This window comes from Cucurbita moschata, unplaced genomic scaffold (genome assembly GCF_002738365.1).
Source record: "Cucurbita moschata cultivar Rifu unplaced genomic scaffold, Cmos_1.0 Cmo_Scf00006, whole genome shotgun sequence".
In the NCBI taxonomy this organism is placed as follows: Eukaryota; Viridiplantae; Streptophyta; class Magnoliopsida; order Cucurbitales; family Cucurbitaceae; genus Cucurbita; species Cucurbita moschata.
The window spans coordinates 2,252,584-2,273,957 of NW_019268522.1; the positions used below are offsets into that span (position 1 = coordinate 2,252,584).

The 21,374-nt window shown below is 39.8% G+C and overlaps 3 protein-coding genes and 1 long non-coding RNA gene across 7 annotated transcripts; 1 reads left to right on the forward strand and 3 right to left on the reverse strand.

The window, feature by feature from the left end:
• Positions 1-1,358: 1,358 nt before the first annotated feature.
• On the reverse strand, positions 1,359-3,629 carry LOC111443884. 2 transcript variants are annotated; one of them, XR_002710584.1, is made up of 4 exons: positions 3,217-3,629; positions 2,675-3,123; positions 2,516-2,593; positions 1,359-1,522 (listed from the first exon to the last, which is right to left on the reverse strand). It is a non-coding gene; the product is annotated as an uncharacterized LOC111443884 (long non-coding RNA). The 2 variants fall into 2 exon arrangements; XR_002710583.1 differs by having other exon boundaries at positions 2,516-3,123.
• Positions 3,630-5,121: 1,492 nt separating this feature from the next.
• LOC111444447 (kaempferol 3-O-beta-D-galactosyltransferase-like) lies at positions 5,122-6,933 on the forward strand (the record flags this gene model as incomplete). The annotated part of the gene is made up of 2 exons (XM_023082544.1): positions 5,122-5,644; positions 5,970-6,933. Coding segments are annotated over 2 exons (1,386 nt in total), but the record flags the coding sequence as incomplete, so codon positions are not given.
• A 714-nt stretch (positions 6,934-7,647) lies between these two features.
• LOC111444224 (transcription factor MYB36-like) lies at positions 7,648-9,243 on the reverse strand. The gene is made up of 3 exons (XM_023082232.1): positions 9,099-9,243; positions 8,889-9,018; positions 7,648-8,228 (listed from the first exon to the last, which is right to left on the reverse strand). Exons 1-3 carry the CDS (start codon positions 9,232-9,234, stop codon positions 7,760-7,762), a joined length of 735 nt encoding a protein of 244 aa, XP_022938000.1. The 5' UTR covers positions 9,235-9,243; the 3' UTR covers positions 7,648-7,759.
• Positions 9,244-14,141: 4,898 nt separating this feature from the next.
• LOC111443922 lies at positions 14,142-20,079 on the reverse strand. 3 transcript variants are annotated; one of them, XM_023081780.1, is made up of 10 exons: positions 19,717-20,079; positions 16,875-19,199; positions 16,673-16,774; positions 16,394-16,546; positions 16,132-16,295; positions 15,873-16,020; positions 15,624-15,746; positions 15,443-15,530; positions 14,525-14,979; positions 14,142-14,430 (listed from the first exon to the last, which is right to left on the reverse strand). In XM_023081780.1, exons 2-9 carry the CDS (start codon positions 19,197-19,199, stop codon positions 14,813-14,815), a joined length of 3,270 nt encoding a protein of 1,089 aa, XP_022937548.1. In that variant the 5' UTR covers positions 19,717-20,079; the 3' UTR covers positions 14,142-14,430; positions 14,525-14,812. The 3 variants fall into 3 exon arrangements, with proteins under 3 accessions (XP_022937548.1, XP_022937546.1, XP_022937547.1); XM_023081778.1 differs by having other exon boundaries at positions 16,875-19,210; XM_023081779.1 differs by lacking the exon at positions 19,717-20,079 and having other exon boundaries at positions 16,875-19,288.
• Between the last annotated feature and the right edge of the window lie 1,295 nt (positions 20,080-21,374).

Sequence of the window (21,374 nt, forward strand, 5' to 3'; positions counted from 1 at the left end):
CAAGGTTTTCCCTAAGACGCATTATGTCTTCTGCTTCCCTTACTAGTGTACTATCACCATCTCACTACTCTTCAGGTAGTTTCCAAACTCACGTTATCTAGCGTCTCTACTTCTGTCTGAGCATGCTTCACAAGTATGGTGTTACACTTATGTGTAAAAAAAAAAGAGTTCTACTCTTTGTAATCCAGATAACCTAAACAAGGGTTGGTTCTTACTAACATGCATATGAACTTTCTCCCTCCAGACACGAAGGCATGGCCATAGCTTGCCCGCTTTTTCCTGCTCTTCTTAATCCTAAGGTTCACTGGATTACCTTAACAGTTTTCACGTTTGTAAGCAAGCATGTTCTGACCAAGAATAGGTTAGAACACGTTCATATGATCCTGATAACCACATGCTGCTATTGGACTCGGTCATCTACTCCAAGGTCCAAAACGACTTGTCATCCATTAGATGATCCATCAATAGGAATATCCTACACCCCATATCCTATTAGTGGCATAAAAGGGCACATCACACTTTTGGAAGTCCATAAACTTGAATTTAGCTCGTGAAGACTCCAATCAAACCTTGAAGTCATGACTTCCATCGCTTCACTCTCATTGTTGGTGAATTTTATCTCTCGACTTTCCAACTTAACCAAAACTCAGTTGAGGTAATGGTTTGCTTGAGGGGTATTTAATTCCTATAGTGATCGTCTTTGGTTGTACGAACAATATTGCTTGGGTCTACCTTTGTGGTTTATACCAAGGCATGCTCTATACTGTCTAAGCCTTCTACATGCTCTCCACGGAGGCATGCTTGCCATCTAGAATTATGGTCACAGGAGGCTGGGTCCTAGGTAATTCACCTCGTACTAGGCCTTAGAAAGTCTCATGTTCATCTTTGGACGTCTCGCATTCTGCGGCGTCATCTCTCTATCTCCCTAAGGCTAGTAAGCTTTAACATGACCCCTCTCGGCCTCCTCACAATAACTCGCATCTAGCATTGACGTATAGAGTGATCATTCATTATTTATCGCCCTAAGGCATAATCATAACTACCACATAACCCAAGACAAACAACAAATTCACATGCTTTACATCATACTGTAACCTATTAAACAGGGTTAGACTGCATACCTGGTCGTGGCAAGGCGTGTCGTCGAGCTGAGTCACAGAGGTGTACGACTCTCTATCCTAGAAAAAGTCTACAGAATCTAAAACCGACTGCTCTGATACCAATCTGTCACGACCCGATTTTCGAGGCTTCGAAAATCAGGCCGTGAACCAAAAGACGAAATCGAAAACAAACAAAAAGAAAGTAGAAGAAAAGAAAACCAAAGTAAAAATATAAAAATACTTTGAATTAAAACAAAAGAGAGAAATTTTGTTTGTTAATTATTACAAAAGAAATTGCAAATATAAAATGAAATACAAAAGACTCTAAAAGACCGAAAAGGGACTGACGCTCCGGAACGACCCCCTCTGTGACTGTACAACTCTCAAACGCTCCTCTACCTCGACCAGCAGCCAGTGAACACCTGAGAAAAATAAATGAGAACGGGATGAGTATAAAAATTATACTCAGTAAGCCACCTACTTGTAGGCTCTCTTCGCATCTTAATTTAACAGAACTCCCACGGTTTCCTAATTCGGTTCTAGGACATCGGGTTCTAACCTTAGTCTCTTGGGGCTTGCCCCTTGGGTTTCACCGGTTTATCGTCCTTTCATTAGTCACCTAGGGGTTCCTTATGCCAAGCTAATATGGTCGGTATCTCTCTATGAGGCGCTACCTCTACATGGCTATCTAGAACTACATGGTACCTAGCCTAGGGGTGTGCTGAATACCCCTACACCCATATAGTCCTCCTATGGGGGGCGCGACCCAACCCGTTCCCATGCAGCTAATGGGCTATACGACGTGGGGACACATTTCCCATGCGAAATGGCTAAGAACAGTAAGGACTGATCAGGGACCCTTGGTCCTCCCACGAAGCTATAGATACCGTTCTCACGCTAGCAATCTATGAACCCCCTTAGGTACTTTCTTACCGTGGTAAACCGCTAAGTTTCTAGGGGAAAATTAAGTCTGTCTAAAGCGGCATATCGCTCCTAAAAGAAATTCCCTAATCTTATCATAGAAATGGGCCCTAGCAATTAACAGAGGGTGCATGCAATCTTCTTCTAACATCATAGTATGTAATTCATGCAAACTAGGCATACCGGCTCAACGGGGCGATGACCTCCATCAAGCACCCAGAGCACGAGGTTCGCGTTCAATGGGGCGAATTCGTCCATCGAGCACCCGAAACCCGGCATACACAATTCTAACATAAATTAAACGCATGCATACGTACAACGGAAGCTTAAGGCATACAAGCAACACTCAGATAATTCACCCAACACATCATAACAATCCATCTAATTAATCTCCTTCATGGAGAGCTAATTTAAGGCAAAATTACTAACATGCATACATACAATCCAAGCGAACCCTACAAGTATTTCTTCCTAAATACCGGGTGGTGACTTACCCGATTGACGCGTGTTCTTCGTTGAGCATTTCTACACCAATAGAGTGTCCACAAATGCTGAATTTTCCCATTTAAACCCTATTCCATATAAAAATGGGGTTAGAGTTGGAATCGGAGGGAAATCGGGCAAACAGAAATCGAACGGGCTGAAAACAGCACCTCACGCGCTCACACGCGCCTGGGGAAGGTGCTACACGCGCGCGTACGAACGCGCATGAGGGAGGGGAGACGCGCGCTGAGGTGTTGCCACGTGGCGCCCGATAAACGGTCAGCCGTGGTCGAGGTCGTTGGTTCGAACCCGGAAGGGCGCGCTGGACATTCGAGTTTGTTTACGCTGACGCGTGGCAACGAGAAACCGGGTCGGTGGTCCGGGTTTCGCGCGGGTCATCGGGTCGCAAACTCGAGTAGCGGGCCGCCGGCCATCGAATCCCGCCCGACGCGAAGTATTTCTTTGATTTTTTTTTCGTCTCCAATGGACGCTCGACACGTGGCCCTTCTTCTCCGGCGAAGCGCATCCTCCTCCTCCTTTCTCCTCTTTGACGAACGTCGAACTCCCATTTCCGATCTGAATCGATACAACCTCCTTCACAGGTTTTGAGCGTAATCCTCTGTAGATTAACATACTCAAATTTCAGGCTCTAACTCTTACTAGATCTCACAGATCTAAAGCAATTTCGAGAATCTGGATTCAAGAACTTTACCTTTACATTTTTCCTCGTTTCTGGATGGTTTTGGACGATCTAAAAGTTAAGAATGTTCTTCTCTAAGTTCTGTGAAGATTTCATGAAGGCTCGGCCGGAACCGGACTCCTCGTGGCCGGAGCGGCGGTTACCTCCCTCTCTCTCTAGAACTTTCCTTCTCTCTCTATAATTTTCTTTCTCTCACTATTTACATTCTTTTCTTTCTGCCATTTCTCCTTCTCTTCCTTTTCCCCTTTATTTTTTTCTTTTTCTCTTTTATTCGTATGTTACTAAAAAGAGGGTATAATGACCAAATTACCCTCCAGGGATTAACCTTCACCATCCTTTTAATTTTCTATCATTTTTCTTTTATATTTTTCTTAAGTTCTTTTATTCCTCATCATTTTTCTCTTCCGTCTCATCCCGGATTTTGGTCTTTAAGACCTTCACTAAAATTGAGAGAGATCGACTTTTAAGGTAAACTTAGATTTTAAACTTTCAATTGAGGCTCGGGTATTACAGAGTAGGCAGAGGTAATAAATTGGGGGTTATCAAGACTAATTTTATCAAATTTTAGACTAATTTTTTTTAGAACTAGGGAGTAGGCAGAGGTAATAAATTGGGAGTTATGAGGACTAATTTTTTTAGAACAAGTCGAGAAAGAGTAGGCAGAGATAATAAATTGAAGGTTATCATGACTAATTTTTTAGAACAAGTAAAGAAAGTAGATAGAGGTAATAAATTTTAGATTAATTTTTTGAGTACAAGTCGGAGTAGGCAGAGGTAATAAATTGGGAGATTATGAGGACTAATTTTTTTTAGAACAAATCGAAGGAGTGATATAGATAATAAATTTTGGGTTATCAGGACAAATTTTTTTAGAAAAATTCGAGAGGGAATAGGCAGAAGTAATAAATTGGGGGTTAACAGAACAAATTTTTTTTAAAACAAGTCGAAGGAGTAGGCAGAGGTATCAAATTTTAGACTAATTTTTTTAGAATAAGTCGAGGGAGGGGGCAGAATAATAAATTCGGAGTTATCAGGACTAATTTTTTAGAACAAGTGCGAGTAGACTGATGTAATAAATTATAGATTAATTTTTTTTAGTACAAGTAGAGAGGGAGTAGGCAAATGTAATAAATTGGGGGTTATCAGTACTAATTTTTTTAGAACGCAAGCGAGTAAGTAGGGATAATAATAAATTGGGGTTATCCGAAATAATTTTTTTTAGAACGAATCGAGGGAGTAAGCATAGGTAATAAATTTGGGGGTTATCAGGACTAATTTTTTTAGAATAAGTCGAGGGAGTGGGCAGAGGTAATAAATTGGGGGGTTTATCAGACTAATTTTTTTATAACAAGTCGAGTAGGCAGAGGTAATAAATTGGGGGTTATAGGACTATTTTTTTTTAGAATAGGTAATAAATTGGGGGTTATCCGTACTAATTTTTTTATAACAAAGTGAGTGAGTACAGGTAATAAATTTTAGACTAATTTTTTTTAGAACAAGTCGAGGGAGCAGACAGAAGTAATAAATTTGGGGTTATGATAACTAATTTTTTTTATAATAAGTAGAGGAATAGGCAGAGGTAATAAATTGGGGGTTATCACGACTAATGCTGCAAGCTTCTGAAATACCATGGGATCTTCTTGAAGTAGGGGCACATGAATGAACTAAGACTAAGTCTGAATGATACGGATATCAATTATGAACGGTATCAACAAAGTGCACCTTCCTTTTTGAACCGTATCAATTATTATTATTACTCGGCTATTTTTGGACAAATTTTTAGTTTTTTTTTTCTCGTCTAATTTTGGTAGAATGTCTCAATGTTTTAACTATTTCCATAAAATAAAAACCTTCCTTATCTATAAAATTTCATCCTCCATTGAATCAAGAACAAACAACAAAATATTTGAATAAAAAACAGAGCAAAAACACAGCCTATCAATGGAAGAAGTGGCAAGAACCCATCAATGGCGTCATCAAGTACTGATTTTTGCCTTCCCATTTGGCAGCCATCCGAGCTTCCTTCTCAACCTCGTCCGGCGACTCGCGGGCGAGGCTCCAGCTGTGAAATTCTCCTTCTTCAACACCAGCACTTCCAACGCCGCCATTTTCAAAGACGGCCGTCGGAATCACAACGTTTTCCCTTACAGCGTCGGCGATGGTTTGCCGGAAGGGTACGTCAGAAAACAGGGAGTGCCGGCGGAACCTGCAGCGCTTTTTCTGAAGGCGGCTGCTGGGAACTTCAGGATGGCGGTTGCGGCCGCGGCGGAGACGGCGGCTGTGGAGGTTCGGGGAGTTGTGAGTGACGCGTTTTTGTGGTTCGCCGGTGAGATGGCGGCGGAAATGGAGGTTCCTTGGGTTCCGGTTTGGGTTCCCGGGCTACGGAGTCTGGTTGTTCATCTTCACACCGATTTGTTCCGGCAAAAACTGGCGGATTCCGGTATTGAAAATTATAATTTTTATTTTTACTTTTTAATTTTTTTATGTATTTTGAAAATAAAACATGAAAATCACAAAATAAATATTAATTTTGGAAATATTTTTGTTTAATTTTTTTAAAATAACGAGAAATTAGTATTTATAGGCTTAATTTTTTCATTTTCGGCATAAACGAGCCTTTGAGAATGAATGTTGACCTAAAATGGTGGTAGAACGATCGAGTTGGTTTGTCTACCTTTATTTCATCTAACATATCAAAATACTTATCCATACAATTTGTTATCATTTATAAGTAATTTTCTATCAACGTTTTATTTGGGTAACAGGAGATGATAAAGAGAAAGTCATCAATTTCCTTCCTGGGTTTGAAGCAATACGTAAAGTTGACTTACAAGAAGGCATAGTGCATGGAGATTTAAAATCACCCTTTGCAACTATGTTACGTAAAATGGAGATTCATTTACCAAAAGCCTCCGCCGTTGTCGTAAACAGTTTCAAAGAAGCCGAGTCCGAGATGTTCGACATTCTAAAACCAATGCTTCAAAAGCTTCTCACGATTGCACCACTTAACATAACACCATCAACATCGATTATTGCCGACGAGCACGGCTGTCTCGAATGGTTAGACAAGCAAAAGCCAATGTCTGTGGCATACATATGCTTCGGTACTTTTTTAGCACTCCCCCCTCACGAGTTAACGGCGTTGACCGAGGCGTTGGTCGAGAGTAGGGTTCATTTTCTATGGTCATTTAGGGGGAACCCTAAGGAGAGCTTCTCTAAGGAGTTCCTTGAAGTAGTTGATGTGCAAGGGAAATTGGTGCCATGGGCTCCCCAAACAAGAGTGTTGGCACATCCTTCAGTTAGGGTTTTTATAGCTCATTGTGGATGGAACTCTGTTTTGGAGGCTATAATGGCTGGTGTGCCTATGATATGTAGGCCCTTTGTTGGGGACAATGCCCTTAATGCAAGGACAATGGAGTTTCAATGGAAGGCTGGCTTAGGGCTTCAAAATGGAATATTCACAAAGGATGAAGTAATGAAGGCAATGAACTCGATCTTCGACCCTTATAAAGGAGCTGAAATAAGTCGGAATCTTAAAACGCTTAAAGATCTAGCTCTTGAAGCTGCTCGACCTGAAGGTAGTTCAACTAAAAACTTCAATTCTTTGGTCGAGTTACTTACCAAGTAGCTAGGTACCTAACTTTTATTTTGATCTTTGTACTTTTAAATATCATGTTTCAATCTCTCGACTTTTGATTACTTGAAGTGTTCTATTATTGTATTGTGTTAGTCATTAATATGTTCATATTTTGGTATTGTAATATAGATAATGCAACAATTTAACATACTTAAAGTCTAGTTCAATCTCACACATAACGAATCGAAGTGATACGTAACGAACAGTGAGTTGTTACAAATGATATCAGAGTCAGACATCGAGTGGTGTGCCAACGAGGACACTGGTCCCCAAAGGGGGTGGATTGTGAGATCTCACATCGGTTACAGAGAGGAACGAAACATTCCTTATAAGGATGTGGAAAGCTCTCCCTAGGAGATGCGTTTAAAAACCATGAGACTGACAACAATACGTAACCAGTCAAAGCAGATAATATCTACTAGTGTTGGGCTTGAACTGTTACAAATGGTATCAGAGCCAGACACCCAACAGTGTATCAGCGAGGACGCTAACCCCCAAAAGAGGTGGATTGTGAGATCTTGGGCTGTTACAAATAGTATCAGAGGTAGACACCGAGCAATGTGCCAGCGAGGACGTTCACCCTTAAGGTGGTGGATTGTGAGAGCTTGGACTGTTACAAATGATACCAAAGGCAGGCATCGAGCAGTGTGCCAGTTAAGACGTTGGCTCCCAAGGGAGTGGATTGTGAAATCCCACATCGGTTGGAGAGGAGAACGAAACGTTCGTTACAAGGGTGTGTAAACCTAAACTATGAGCCTAATGGGACGTGTAACGAGTTAAATCGAACAATATCTACTAAACGGTAGACTTGAAATTCACATGCATTAACACAATTATTCACACAATTTACAAAATTTAGTAATCTCTCTCTCTCTCTCATCACATTTTATATCCATAAACACAAACATAAACCAACCCCTAAAGAGTGTAACCAAGAAGTTCAAAATCTTGAAGAATCCCATCGGATTGAAGAGCTGAAGTAGTCTCCCAAAGGTTCGAAGCAGCTGCAGAATTTGCATCAAAATCATTACACCACCAAAACAAACTCTCTTGACAATCATTCATTTCCTTCGCCGCCGAGCTCGAACCGACCGGACTCTTCCCCGTGCACCCTTCCAGACTGCACTCACCATTGACAAGGCTCCCACTGGCCGACACCGGAGGCCAGAGCATGGAGGTGCTGTCGAAAGAGAAGGCGGTTTGAAAGCCTTGAAGCTGCTTTTGAAGCTGGAGCCTTTCCATGGCGGAGCTTGTCACTGTCTGTGCAGTCTTTCTTGAGCTGACATGTTTGGGAGTTCCAAGCAGTTTCTTCTTCAACCTCGTGTTCCAATAGTTCTTTATGTCGTTGTCTGTTCTTCCCGGTAACTGAGCTGCAATTATTGACCACCTAAAAGCAAATAAATGGAGATTTTTTAGCATTATCTTAGCAGCCTCTTAGATTCAACAATTGTTTATTAATTATTTCACATGGGTTCGTCAAAGAATGCATTTTTATATTCAAATCTGTTGAGAATGGATGGGAGGGAGTCAATGATCATGAATTTATAAGTAACAAATACATCTCTATTGGGATGAGGCCTTTCAGAGAAGCCAAGAACACACATATGAAAGCTTATGCTCAAAGTGGACAATAACGTATCATTATGGAGGTTCGTGATTTGGTATTAGAGTCATGCTTTTAACTTCGCCATGTCAATAAATTCCTCAAATGTTGAACAAAGAAGTTGTGAACCTCGGAAATGTAGTAAAAAGTTACTCAAGTGTCGAATAAAGGGTGTATTTTGTTCGACGGCTCCAAAGAAAGAGTCGAGCCTCGATTAAAGGGAGGTTGTTCGAGGGCATAGGTCTCAGGGGAGGTTCTAAAGGGTGTATTTTGTTCGAGGACTCCAAAGAAAGAGCCGAGTCTCAATTAAGGAGAGACTGTTCGTTTACAAGTAAGGAATACATCTCCATCTGAATGAAACCTTATGGGAAAGCCAAAAAAACAAAACCACGAGAGTTTATGCTCAAAGTGGACAAAATCATATCATCGTGGAAGTTCGTTTACCTGCTACCAATACTTACGAAGAGTTTACAAATAATATCATCTTCTTCTTCAGAGAATCCACCATGTTTGATATTCGGCCTCAAGTAATTGAGCCATCGAAGCCTGCAACTCTTTCCGCACCTCTTCAACCCTGCAAATATTCAACCATTTCCGGAATCAAAAACCTTCCTAAGGAGAAAGTTGGGACTTTTATTTTGGTTTGTAAGGTACCTATTTTGTTGGGAAGAGCAATCCAATTGCCACCAGTCCCATGGAGTTGGATATAAGCCTTGAGCTTCTCATCTTCTTCAGGCGACCATGGCCCTTTCTTTACGTTGTCTTTGTCACAGCATGGTGCTCGCCCCATCTTCTTCTCTCTCTCCAATCTTAAGTGAATGTTTTTGGGAAGACCCTTTAATTTATAGCTTACAAATCCCCCAACAAAACTCTCTTTCTATCCCTTTTTTAAGAAAGAAAAATATTAAATTATAAATAGCTAAGAACGATACGCCTCGAAGGTAGGTTTACAAAACCTAGCTCATACCGTGTCTCTCACAAAAGTTAGTAAACTTAGACAACTAAGTGTAATATTTCAAGCCCAGAAGTTAGATTAGGATTTGAAATTTGAATTTAGTACCTGATGGTCCCGATATTCCCCTACGACATGGTCACGTTACTTATTTCCTGCGACATAGTCACAATATTCCCACAGACCAAGATAGATTTTTTCAGCATGTTTTGTGGTCACTCACATGATTATTTCAGATTGTTCAAAACAAAGTAAGTAACTTTGGAGTTCCTATGATTGAGCCACTGAAAATGGAAGTGTATTTTGTTGATATAGGTAGTAACTTTTATTTCTTTTAAATTTTCTTTAGTTGTTCCTATTCTAAGATTTCACATCAATTGGAGAGAGAAACGAATGCCAGCGAAGATGCTGGCCCTGATGGGGTGGATTGTGAGATCCCACATCGGTTGGAGAGAGGAACGAATCTCAGCGAGGATGCTAGGCCCCGAAAGAGGGTAGATTGTGAGATCCTACATCGGTTGGAGAGAGGAACGAATGCCAACGAGTCCTGATGGGTGATTGATTATGAGCTTCCACATCGATTGGAGAGGAGAACGAAACATTTGTTACAAGAGTGTTAAAACCTATCTATAGCATACGCATTTTAAAAACCTTGAATGGAAGCTCGAAAGGGAAAACCCAAAATGGACAATATCTGCTAGCAATGAGCTTAGGCCGTTACACTCAAGATCGCTCTCATTCAAATGTGATATTCGGTTCATTCATCTATCCCTTCTTTACTCGGGTGTCGTATGTGCGTTGGATTAGTTCATAAGTTTATCTTTAAATGCATGCAACTCCACAAAGTACAACACAAATTTTTCTCAATCCTTCTTTTTTCATATTAAATTGAATTGCCTTTTGGGTTTTATAATTAGTTTATTGTGATTGGAATTATTGCCCAAATTATTTCAAAATAATTAAAGAGAATCAATCTCTTCCTTATTGTCTCTATTATGCCTTTAATGTATTCCCATGCCAACCATAGTCCCTTTTACTTTATGTTCTATTTTGATCTGGCTTTCTATATTTATTTCAAAGTATTATTAGATCTCTAAGAATTTAAACATTTTAAGTATTTTTCATATCGAAAAAATCGAGCATATGAAGGGAATTAGATTTTTAAGCGTTCTATGAATACCCATGTGGAACGTTCAACATCAACGTTGAAGATTAATTGATATTTTTGACGTCTTTTATAAATACCGGAAAAAAAAATAAAATACGCCCTGTGATGTCCCACATTGGTTGGGAGGAGAACAAATCACCCTTTACAAGGGTGTGGAAACCTTCCCCTAGTAGAATCGTTTTAAAGCCTTCGGGAGAAGTCCGAAAGGAAAACCCCAAAGAGGACAATATCTGCTGGCGGTGGATTTGGGCCGTTACATGCCCACATACATGCCCATATACCAACACGAGTCTTTTTAACATGTTTATTCTTCACTCACATGCTTTTTTTAAAAAAATAAGAGGTTACCCAGTATAGAATCTCTTTAAACCAAACATGTTCAGCGTTTAATTTTGAAGTTTCTATTTGTGAGATTCCACATTCGTTGAAGAACGTAACGAAGCATTTCTTATAAGGGAATAAAAACCTCTTTCTAGTAGACGCGTTTTAAATTCATGAGGCTGATACGTAATGGTTCGTTGAGGAACGTAACGAAGCATCTCTTATAAGGGTGTGAAAACCTCTCTCTAGTAGACACATTTTAAATTCATCTCTCTAGTGGACGCGTTTTAAATTCATGAGGCTAATACGTAATGGGCCAAAGTAGACAATATCTGCTAGCGGTGGTCTCAGGCTATTACACTATAATTAAGCTACTAAAAATGATGGTGATTCTTGTCGGAATAGGCAGAAATATCACTTTCATTTGAACGAGGTATCAATTTATTCATGTACCTGTCTTTTACTCGAGCAACGCAACTCATTTACTAATTAAATTAGATTCAAACCCTATAAAATATGTCAATCATTTAAGCCATAAATTGATGATATGAAATTTATTTAAACCAACCATTCTCTTGAAGTTTACCTAAAACACCTCACAATATTTATGATAGTCAAAGTTTGACTTTTTGTATAAGTGGACATTTATATAAATCATTAAACATGTTTTTTTCATTTTAAAATCAAATTAGTAAATTCAATTAGCTATAACTTAATTATTTGTAATTGACAAAGTCAAAATTAGTCACTAATTAATTAGGGTATCAATTTTGATTAATTTGATTGCTTTATAGCATCAATTTTTTTAATGTCTTTTATTAATGTCGTAAATTTAAGTGTTAGAACTAGGTCGAGTGTGGGTTGTCATGTTAAACTCAGGCATGAGTCAGACAACCCGAAACATGTAAATCTACTAGTTGTCTGATGTGTGATCCTCTCTCCTCGCAACATGTGTCTATTTCTCATTCGAATGCATAGCCTGCATGCTTGCGCAACGCATATTCTTTGAATATTCGTCTGCGAATGCAGTTTTTGCAGAAATCGATGAATTTTTCGATTCAACATATTTTCTTCACATTTTCATATCTTTTCATACAAAACTCGAATCAATTTGGTTTATTCACATAAGTTGTAGAGTTTGAATCAATCTACTCGTAATTTATTATCAACTACAGCTGAAATAATCGAGTTCAAAGTTCTTCCAAAACTAAAAACTTACCAACCTTGCAGTTTCTTGACGATCATTGGTACATCGTTTTCTGACCCGAATCAAGTCCATCTTCAAAAATATCTTCAATATCTAAAAGCTTAGAACTTAGTTTCAAAAAAAAAAAGCTCTCGAAGTTTAAGGAAAACTCAAATCAAGAACTTGGAACATTTACATTCCGTTCTTTCTCGATTCTTGATAGAATTGAGCGATTCAAATGCTCATAATAGATGTCCTCAATCTACTTAACGCTTCTTGTACTTCAACGAATCCTGACTCCAAACGAGTGAATTTCCTTGATTTAACTCAACGACTTATCTCAATTACCCTACAAGTTAAGCGAGAAACCATACCAAAGGGCTATAGGGTCCCTCATTGACCTTTTAATTTTGACTTTTCACCAACCCTAAAAAGCTAGGTTTATAATACTAATTAAATAATGGCAAGAGGAAATTAAAATAGATTATCCCTAATTAAATCCCATTAAAAAATAATCAAAATGATTTATTGGGATCCTCAAGATCAAAGAAATTACAACTCTAAGCTCTTTGTCATTTCTCTTAACCAAGGAATCAAACCCAATAAACTAACCCAAATTTGATTATTACTATTAATTTGAACAAGCTTATATTATATGATTGATTCATTGAAATGTGTAGCATAATTATGTATTACTAACTTCACTTGTGATTATTTGTGTACCAAACCCAATGTTTTTAATTATATGGTTTTTCCCATGTGATTAACTTTTTCGTGTTTTTATTTTTGGTAATTTTAAGGTTTTATGCGTTTGGAAATGATTTGATGATGAGTTTGACGAGGTGTTAAAGATTTTTGGAATGAAAATGATATTTTGTTTCTGGTTAGGTTATAAATTTAGTCGATAAATTTTGAATGTTGAGTATGTTTAATACTTAGATTTTAAAATGTTTTGATTTTGAATATTTTTTTGCTTTTTATTTTCACTTAGTAGTTGATAAGAGTGTTGAGTTATGTAATGGTCTAGGCCCACCGTTTGCGGATATTGTCTTTGTTGGGCTTTTCCTTTCGGGTTTCCCCTCAAGGCTTTAAAACGTGTCTGCTAGGGAGATGTTTCCACACCGTTATAAAGGGTGTTTCGTTCTCCTCCCCAACTAATGTGGGATTGTGGGATCTCACAATCCATCCCCCTTCAGGGCCCAGCTTCCTCGCTGATACTCGTTCCTTTCTCCCATCGATGTGGGGCTCCCATCAAATCCACCCCCCTTTGGGGCCCAACGTCCTTACTAGCACACTACCTTGTGTCTACTCCCTAAGGGAATAGTCTCCTCGCTGGCACATCACCCGGTGTCTGGCTTTAATACCATTTGTAACGGTTCAGGCCCACCGCTAGCAAATATACTCCTCTTTGGGTTTTCTCTTTTGGGTTTCCCCTCAAATGTTTAAAACGCGTCTGCTAAGGAGAGGTTTCCACACCCTTATAGAGGGTGTTTCGTTTTCCATTGTAGGATCTCATAAGTTACGAACTTGTTTGAGTCAAGATTAGTTCAAATAAATGAAAACTATAGAGAGAGATAAGTTCATGTGGGTTCATTTGAAAAATATTGATCAACTTTAATAGATCAAATGGATGTAGGAAAAACGGGAATGAATTAAAAAACATCTCTTTTCTATCTAATTCGTGTTCTTTCTCTCGTGTGTTCCAAAGAGGAATTCAACTAGATATACCATCTAAATAACAACAGTCAGAAGGTCAAATAGGTTGAGAAGAAAATGTCTGAAATCTAATTCGAGTTGAATCAAACCAATTCGAACATATCAAAAGTACTTCCGAACCAATAAGTTCCTTGGCTTTTTCTATTACCATGATACCCGAAAAAAAAAACGAAAATGTTATCAGACGAACTCTAATTCAATAGTGAAAGCACTCACTAATAATACTCGACAAATAATACAGACACAGAAAGACAATCTGTGAGTTCGATAGAAGACGAGGTCGATCATTAGGCATATACGATAAGAAACAGACATAACAAAGCGAACCAGACTCACTCAAATGAACATCTTTTCTTCTCAAAACTCAAAACTTATATGTATAATAAATTTAATTCAGTTTCATCTCAGATCCATGGAAGAACACTGTAGACTTGTAGCAGTATCATCCCTTCACCAAACATGATCTTTTCAATTTCATCCCCCAACTCTCTTTTATTTACAAAAACTCCCACCACAGAAGTGAAAAATAACAAAGGAAAAACAAAAAACAACAGGTTTCCCAGAAAACTATAGCAGAATCAACATATATATATATATCGTACCAATACCGTACGCTTCGAACGGCGAAATCCCAAGTGAAATCCTGAGCCAAAGAGTTACAGAAGATACGTCAGGCAACCTCGAACACACAATAGGAGTATAAGTACGAGTACGAGAACGAGATAATTAAGGCTTACATTCCCATTGCATATCATGGATATCTCCTCATATCTGTACTTGTTGTAGGGCTCCCAGCAATGCAATGTAGAGCAAACGACCTTAGTTTGTAGGGTAATAGCCTAAAGAAAAGGGTTCCACAAGAGAATGACTTCAAATCTAATAGCCTTCTTACACTTTGTGAGAACCAGCGAGTGGCCTAAAAGTTGCAAAAATTATGCTTCCAATCATTTAAAAAGTCTCCTTTTGCCAATTCTTGGCTTAGCCTATGAATGGGAACAGTGGATGGGTTGTGTTCAAGGTTACAACTATTTCACATTCATTGCAGCTGCCATGTTCCTTAGCTTCTGAGAGATTTCTGAAAATGATGGCCTCGTTGCTGGGTCCGAGTCCCAACAGCTCGACATTAAAGCCTTCCATTCTGGGTCGCACCATGTCGGGATTTCTGGACGTAACGAATTGTGCACGATTCCTCCTGTAAACGAGGAACATGAAGATTCAATACAACAAGATCTTCATTGGACTACTTTACGCCCTACCTATAGTTTACTTGCTCCGACTCATTACACACAAAATTCTAGATAAATAGCTACGCCCATGGTTCTTCCCCGGAGTTGAGAAGAATGTAAGAAAATACATATAACAGCTCAAGCCCACCGCTAGTAGATATTGTCCTCTTTGGGCTTTCCCTTTCGGATTTCCCCTCAAGGTTTTTCAAACGTGTTTGCTAGGGAGAGGTTTCTACACCTTTATAAAGAATGTTTTGTTCTCCTCTCCAACCAATGTCGAATCCACGATACATGAGCATACAAAAAACAACGATAGACATAATTTTGTTTGCTCTGAACAGTGAATAGAGAAGTTGCTCGAAATGAAAGAACGAATGCATAGCATATAGATAAGAGAACATAAATATACTCTCATAGGTCGGTGCTCACCGATTATAGAAGCACAATGCATATCTGAATATGGTTCGTCTCCCGTGAGCAGTTCCCACATAACGATCCCGAACGAGTAAACATCAATCTTTATTCAGATAAAAAGGTTGTTCAGTATACAGATAAAGCTTTAAAAATGTACTAAAACAAAATCGAAAGCTTAAGAAAAGGATGCTCGTACCTTCTCCGTGACCATATTACTTTTCCCGCTAAGAAGCTCCGGTGCCATCCATGGCAAAGTTCCGCGAACCCCTCCCGATACTAACGTGTGTTGTCTCACCTTTGACAACCCCAAATCACCAATCTAAAACATCATGCACAAAACATGTTAATTCGGTATCCGGGTCCTTCCCGAGACACAAAATTCACCCCGACTTCAGCCCTCACCCACAGAACAGGTAATATTATTCACAAAGTTAGCTCAGTATACCTTGCAAACAGGCCTATGAGGATCTCTCATATTCACTAAAAGGTTTTCACATTTCAAATCGAAATGTACGATGTTCTTCCCGTGCAAATACTCCATCCCAAATGCAGCATCCATAGCTATAATGAGTCGTTTACGACGATCGATGGTCCTACAAAAAGGTTGATTTATGTCATATCACATGTAGGATTAACTATCGAAACGGTTTGAACATGAAATACCTTCAATAAAAGAGCAAATGATCTTTAAGGAAGTAAATTACCTGTCCTTCTTGTGCAAAAACTGTTTCAACGATCCATTCACCATGAATTCTGTTACTGTTGCTAAGGACCCATCAGGTCCATCACGAACGATACCGTAGAAAGCGACAACGTTTGGATGGTGTAAAGAACTTAACATCAAAGCTTCCTTCCAAAAATCCGCTATCTGTTACGAGAAAAAAGTAAAAATCAAAATCACTGAGTCATTCGTTCAATGGAACCATAAATAGCCTGGAAGGAAGAGCAATAAGTTTAAGATTCTACCAGACGTTCCCTTTCCGAGGGCCGACCAGAAAAACAGCTAGCTTTGATCCTCTTTATTGCGACATCCGAACCTCTCCATTTCCCATGATAAACAGCACCATAGGTTCCAGACCCGAGTTCTCGAATCTCCTCCAGATCATCGTTTTTAATTGTCTGAACAACAAACACAAGGAAAAAGAATCAACGCATAAGAAAAGTCGTAATGAAGGCAAGGAATAGCCAAGAGCGTTCCAGGAAATCGACCATAAGTACGAGGTGAAAGAAGATGAGCATCATTACTTGTAATCCTCTTGATATTGCTTCTGCTTCTGCCTTTGTTGGCTCAATTCCAGAGCTTTGATTGTCATTCTCAGTTTCCAACTCGGGTTTCTCGTGCGCATTCTGTATGCCAAATAAAACAACAAAAACATAAACAACACGAAAAAATATCGTCGAACGAGAGAAAATTGCTTAATTGCTTAGTCCTAATCAAGGAGTCTACCTCGTTTGCAGCCTCTTTTTTGTCGATTGAATCAGGTCTCCCTGAAGCTGTTTCTTCAATCATTGCCCCTTCAGATACTTCCAATGCTGCTCTCTTCACAGATGCAATCAACTCGGGTAAAAATCTCAGACGGTCGACAGAAAGTTTTGGCTCTTCTAGAGTCTCCTTGGCCGGTTCCAAGCTATCACCGTTCTCTACTGCATTGTTCGTGCAATTTGAATTTAACAGTTCAGGGGGTACGACCTTGGAATATGTATCATCAGTGTTTTTCTGCTCTGGATGAGAAACAGTGTGTACATCGGCGATGTCAACTTTCCCCATATCGGTTACGACGTGTCGGTCTCCTTCTACAGGCACAATTTTTCTTTCCATCATCATAGCTTCATTAACCACACTAACCGCGCTTGGCTGTGGATTTTGGCTAGAATGAAATGGTGCAACAACTTTTTCATGAACAAATCCTGAAGACGAATCCGACCACTGTGCAGACGAGTCGACCAGGTTTATCTTATCTAGATGTGGTAGGACATGTTCCATAATAGTGGAGTTAGTCTTCGAAACATGCGGAGGTAAATGCTCTGAACCAGTTGCTCCGTCGATACCCAGCATTTTTTGTGAGGATTCATTCCAAGGATTTTGGTGGTCCATACCGATATGAATCCGTGGACTACCCTCCTGCATGCCTCTGATATATCCCGGATTTACAGTAGCATTCCCGTGCTGAAGGGAAACGGGTCCATCATAAGGGGGAGAAATATGCAATGGATTCTGAACATTTCGCCACAAGGCATTTCCAGGCGGGATTTGCCTGTGTGCCATCGGAAGATCTCCTCCATATCCATACGGCATATTCATATAGCCAACGCCACGATCTTCAGCAGGAGAAACACACATATGCGGTCCGCTAGGCAAAACCGGGTCACGGAACACCTCATCATGAAAATTCGGGGAAGCATGGTAGCCATCAGTTACATTACTCTGTGTAGGAGGAAAATTTGAACCAGAACCATCCACAATGTAGTGATCGTTCAATCGTCCCACTCCAGAAACATGTGCTCTCGTGTCACCCCCCCGAACACTCATCTGATGTTGCGTAATCCATCCTCTCTCGTGGGGAGGTGTGTCATTATAAGCAGGTCGATGATCGTTAATATTTTGCTCATTTGGGAAATTACCATGACGAAACTTCATGTCGGCTTTTTGCATCAGGACCTCCCTATTCTGAGGGTATTCAGGAGGAAGTCCATTTAACATCGTAGCTTGCTCCACGGGTGTTTGATACCGATGGAAATTGGCTCGGCACTTTTCACAAGAACTATTCGCATCAGGAACACCATGTCCGTGTAATATATTACCCGGAAAACCTGACTTTTCAGTAATTGTTCCATTTGGCATCCAGACAACATTCTCGTTATATAGCGGTTGATGTTCATACATGTGTTGGTGAGTCATTTGCTGCCTCGCATAGTCTTCAGGCATTCTTTCCAAATATTTATCTGGCAACTCTGGGAATGGCATACGGTACCGTGCGGATGGAGAAGATGGATATTCGCTGACTGGTCTTGAATCAAACGGACCGTGATGCCTGGGTGAAAGTAAAGCAGGACTCCATGGAGCTTCCATTTCACCATACCTTTGAGTTACAGATTGTTGTTGCTGCCCAGATCCAACATGAGGAATTGTGAGCTGATGCAGGTGATATTGTGACAACGGCTCGCAACTTCTCTGGGAGTGAAGACTACCTTCGATATTCAACGGATTCAAAAAATGTTCTGACCCGTGCACATCGTCTATGCCATTGATTACAGGGGAATCTGGCTGCTGCTGTCTAACAAAATCATTAATGTCATTCGAATTATTAAGGGCATCCACATATCGTCTCTCGGTATTCCTCTCATCGCCATCGACAAAGGACAACGAACCATCTTGATCGGGATGCGAAAACAAGAATATCCTGAGCCTAGTGAACCCGTCTCCCGAACCCACCTTATCATACTCTTCCATCATGTTAATCACATCATCATCATTCACAACAGACACAAGAGCATCAAGATCCTCATCCGGTTGCTGGTACTTCAACACAGCAGCCCCTTCATAAAGTTCCTTCATCTTAATCATCAACTCCTCATATGTCGTATCCCTCGGAACGCTCACAATCCTCGTCTCGCCCCCAACATACCGAAGCTTACTATCTTGGGGCCGAGGCATTATATTCCCCAAGAAACTACACAGGAATTTAACACGCGGGGTTTCATCATTCGAACCAGGATTCGAGACTGGTGACGAATTAGGAGCTGAGCTTGGTGTCGTCGTCGGGCTATCCATCTGTTTACAGCCTGATATTTGAATGTCACTAATCGATACAATTCTTACTCTTGCCCAAACATGTATACTCAAATCACACACCACAAGAATAACACAAATCAACCCAGAAATCAACTCATCAACGAGCCAAATTCTTCAGTTTCTCAATACCCATTTGATAAATCATCAGGAATCAAAAAAAAAATCCCGACAAAATCATTCTAAAAGGGTTTCTTCAAAAACAAAAATCGCAACAAATCAACCAAAACAAGACCAGAATCATTAAAACACAACGCCTACAAGGAACCTCAGAAACCAAAAACAATGGAAAAATCCTAAAAACAGATCAAGAGATCATTAAAATCCTCGAAGTAACAAAGAAGCGGGGATTATGGGTGTCGAAGAACGAATCAAACAGCACTAGGGCAATGAAAAACTAACAACCCCATATGGGAATTCGAGGCTAAACAGTATTCGTTCACAACTAAAATGATGCATAATCATCCTCCTCCTTTGGAAAGGAACAAAAAAAACTTACAGGGTACTGAATTTGGGGAGTCCGAGGTAGAGAGTGACCATCCCCAGACAAAAGGAGTACGAAATAACGATGAAACTAAGAAGATTATTGGAACGGATTGGAAAAGACGACCGCCATAGACGCTGTTTTTCCCCCCTTTCTCTGATTCAGAGGAGGATGGTTGTTCGAAGCGAAGATGCGATCCCTGTTCGCCAGGTAGCGTCCCACGTGGCACCACCTGGTTTTTGCATTCGTATCAGCATCTTATTTATCTCCTCCAAGGATATGCCATTGCCATTGCCATTGTTTACCACTTTTTGGCTTCAATTTGGCTTCAATTTGGCTTATTGCCATTGCCAACACAATTACCCATTACCCCTTACCCACCATTTTAGGACTTCCAATATTTGCCCTCTTCATTTACAACTCTCTCCCTTTCATCTTTGCCCATCTATCTCTCTACTTTTCTATAGTTTTGTCACTTTTCCCATGTCCTAGGTTATAGCTCGGATGACTCAAAGATTAGATGTAACGGGCCCAGATCCACCGCTAACCGATGTTGTCCTCTTTGGACTTTCCCTTTCAGGCTTCCCCTCAAGGCTTTAAAATGCATGTAGTGGGGAAGGTTTCCACGCCCTTATAAACAGTGGTTTGTTCTCCTCCCCAACCAATGTGGGATATCACAATCCACCTCCCTTCGGGGCCCAGCGTCCTCGCTGACACTCTTTCCTTCCTCCAATCCATGTGGGACTGCCTCCAAATCCACCCCCTTTGGGGCCCAACGTCCTAACTGGCACACCGCCTCGTGTCTACCTCCCTTTGGAGAACAACGAGAAGGTTGACACATCATCTGGTGTGTGCCCTTGATACCATTTGTAACGACCCAGATCCATCGCTAGTAGATATTGTCTTCTTTGGACTTTTCCTTTCGGGCTTCCCCTCAAGGCTTTAAAACACTAGGAGAAGGTTTCCATACGATTTGTTCTCCTCCCAACCAATGTGGGACATCACATTAGAGGTGTTTAAAAATCCTAATGACCCAAAAGAATCGATCAACCCAACCCAATTCATACCGGATCGTGAACTTATTTGAGCTGAGTTGAACTCAAATGAATAAAAACGTTATGAATTATGCTAGTTCATAGACTCCCCTAAAACTAGACTGAGTCAATGGTTAATTTTAAAAATTATTATATATGCATATATTATGTCAATATAATTTTTAACTATTTAAAAAATAATTTTTTAATATATAAATATTTTATTTAAAAGTTTGAAGAAATGACGTAATCCACGAATAAAAGATATCTAGTTTTCTCGAGGATAAATATTCAAATTTCTATCTATTAGGTCTGTCTTGAACCAACTCAAAACATCATAGTCCACAAACCGAACCAAATTTTTTGTTCGTTGAAAATCTAACTCAACCCAAATTGAGAAAAAAAAAGTGACTCGACTCAACTTTTACGGTTTGAGTTGGGGAATCGAGGGGGTTCGGATTATTAGGTCATTTGAGGACATACGTAAACCAATTTAATTTTGAAAAACTATATATATAAAAATAAAGGTAATATAAATTATAAAATAATTTTAAGATTAAGTACGAGGTCTAAATTTAGGCATTTAAAAGTACATTGACGAGTATCATTTCCGTATCTTTTTTTTTTGCAGACTATACC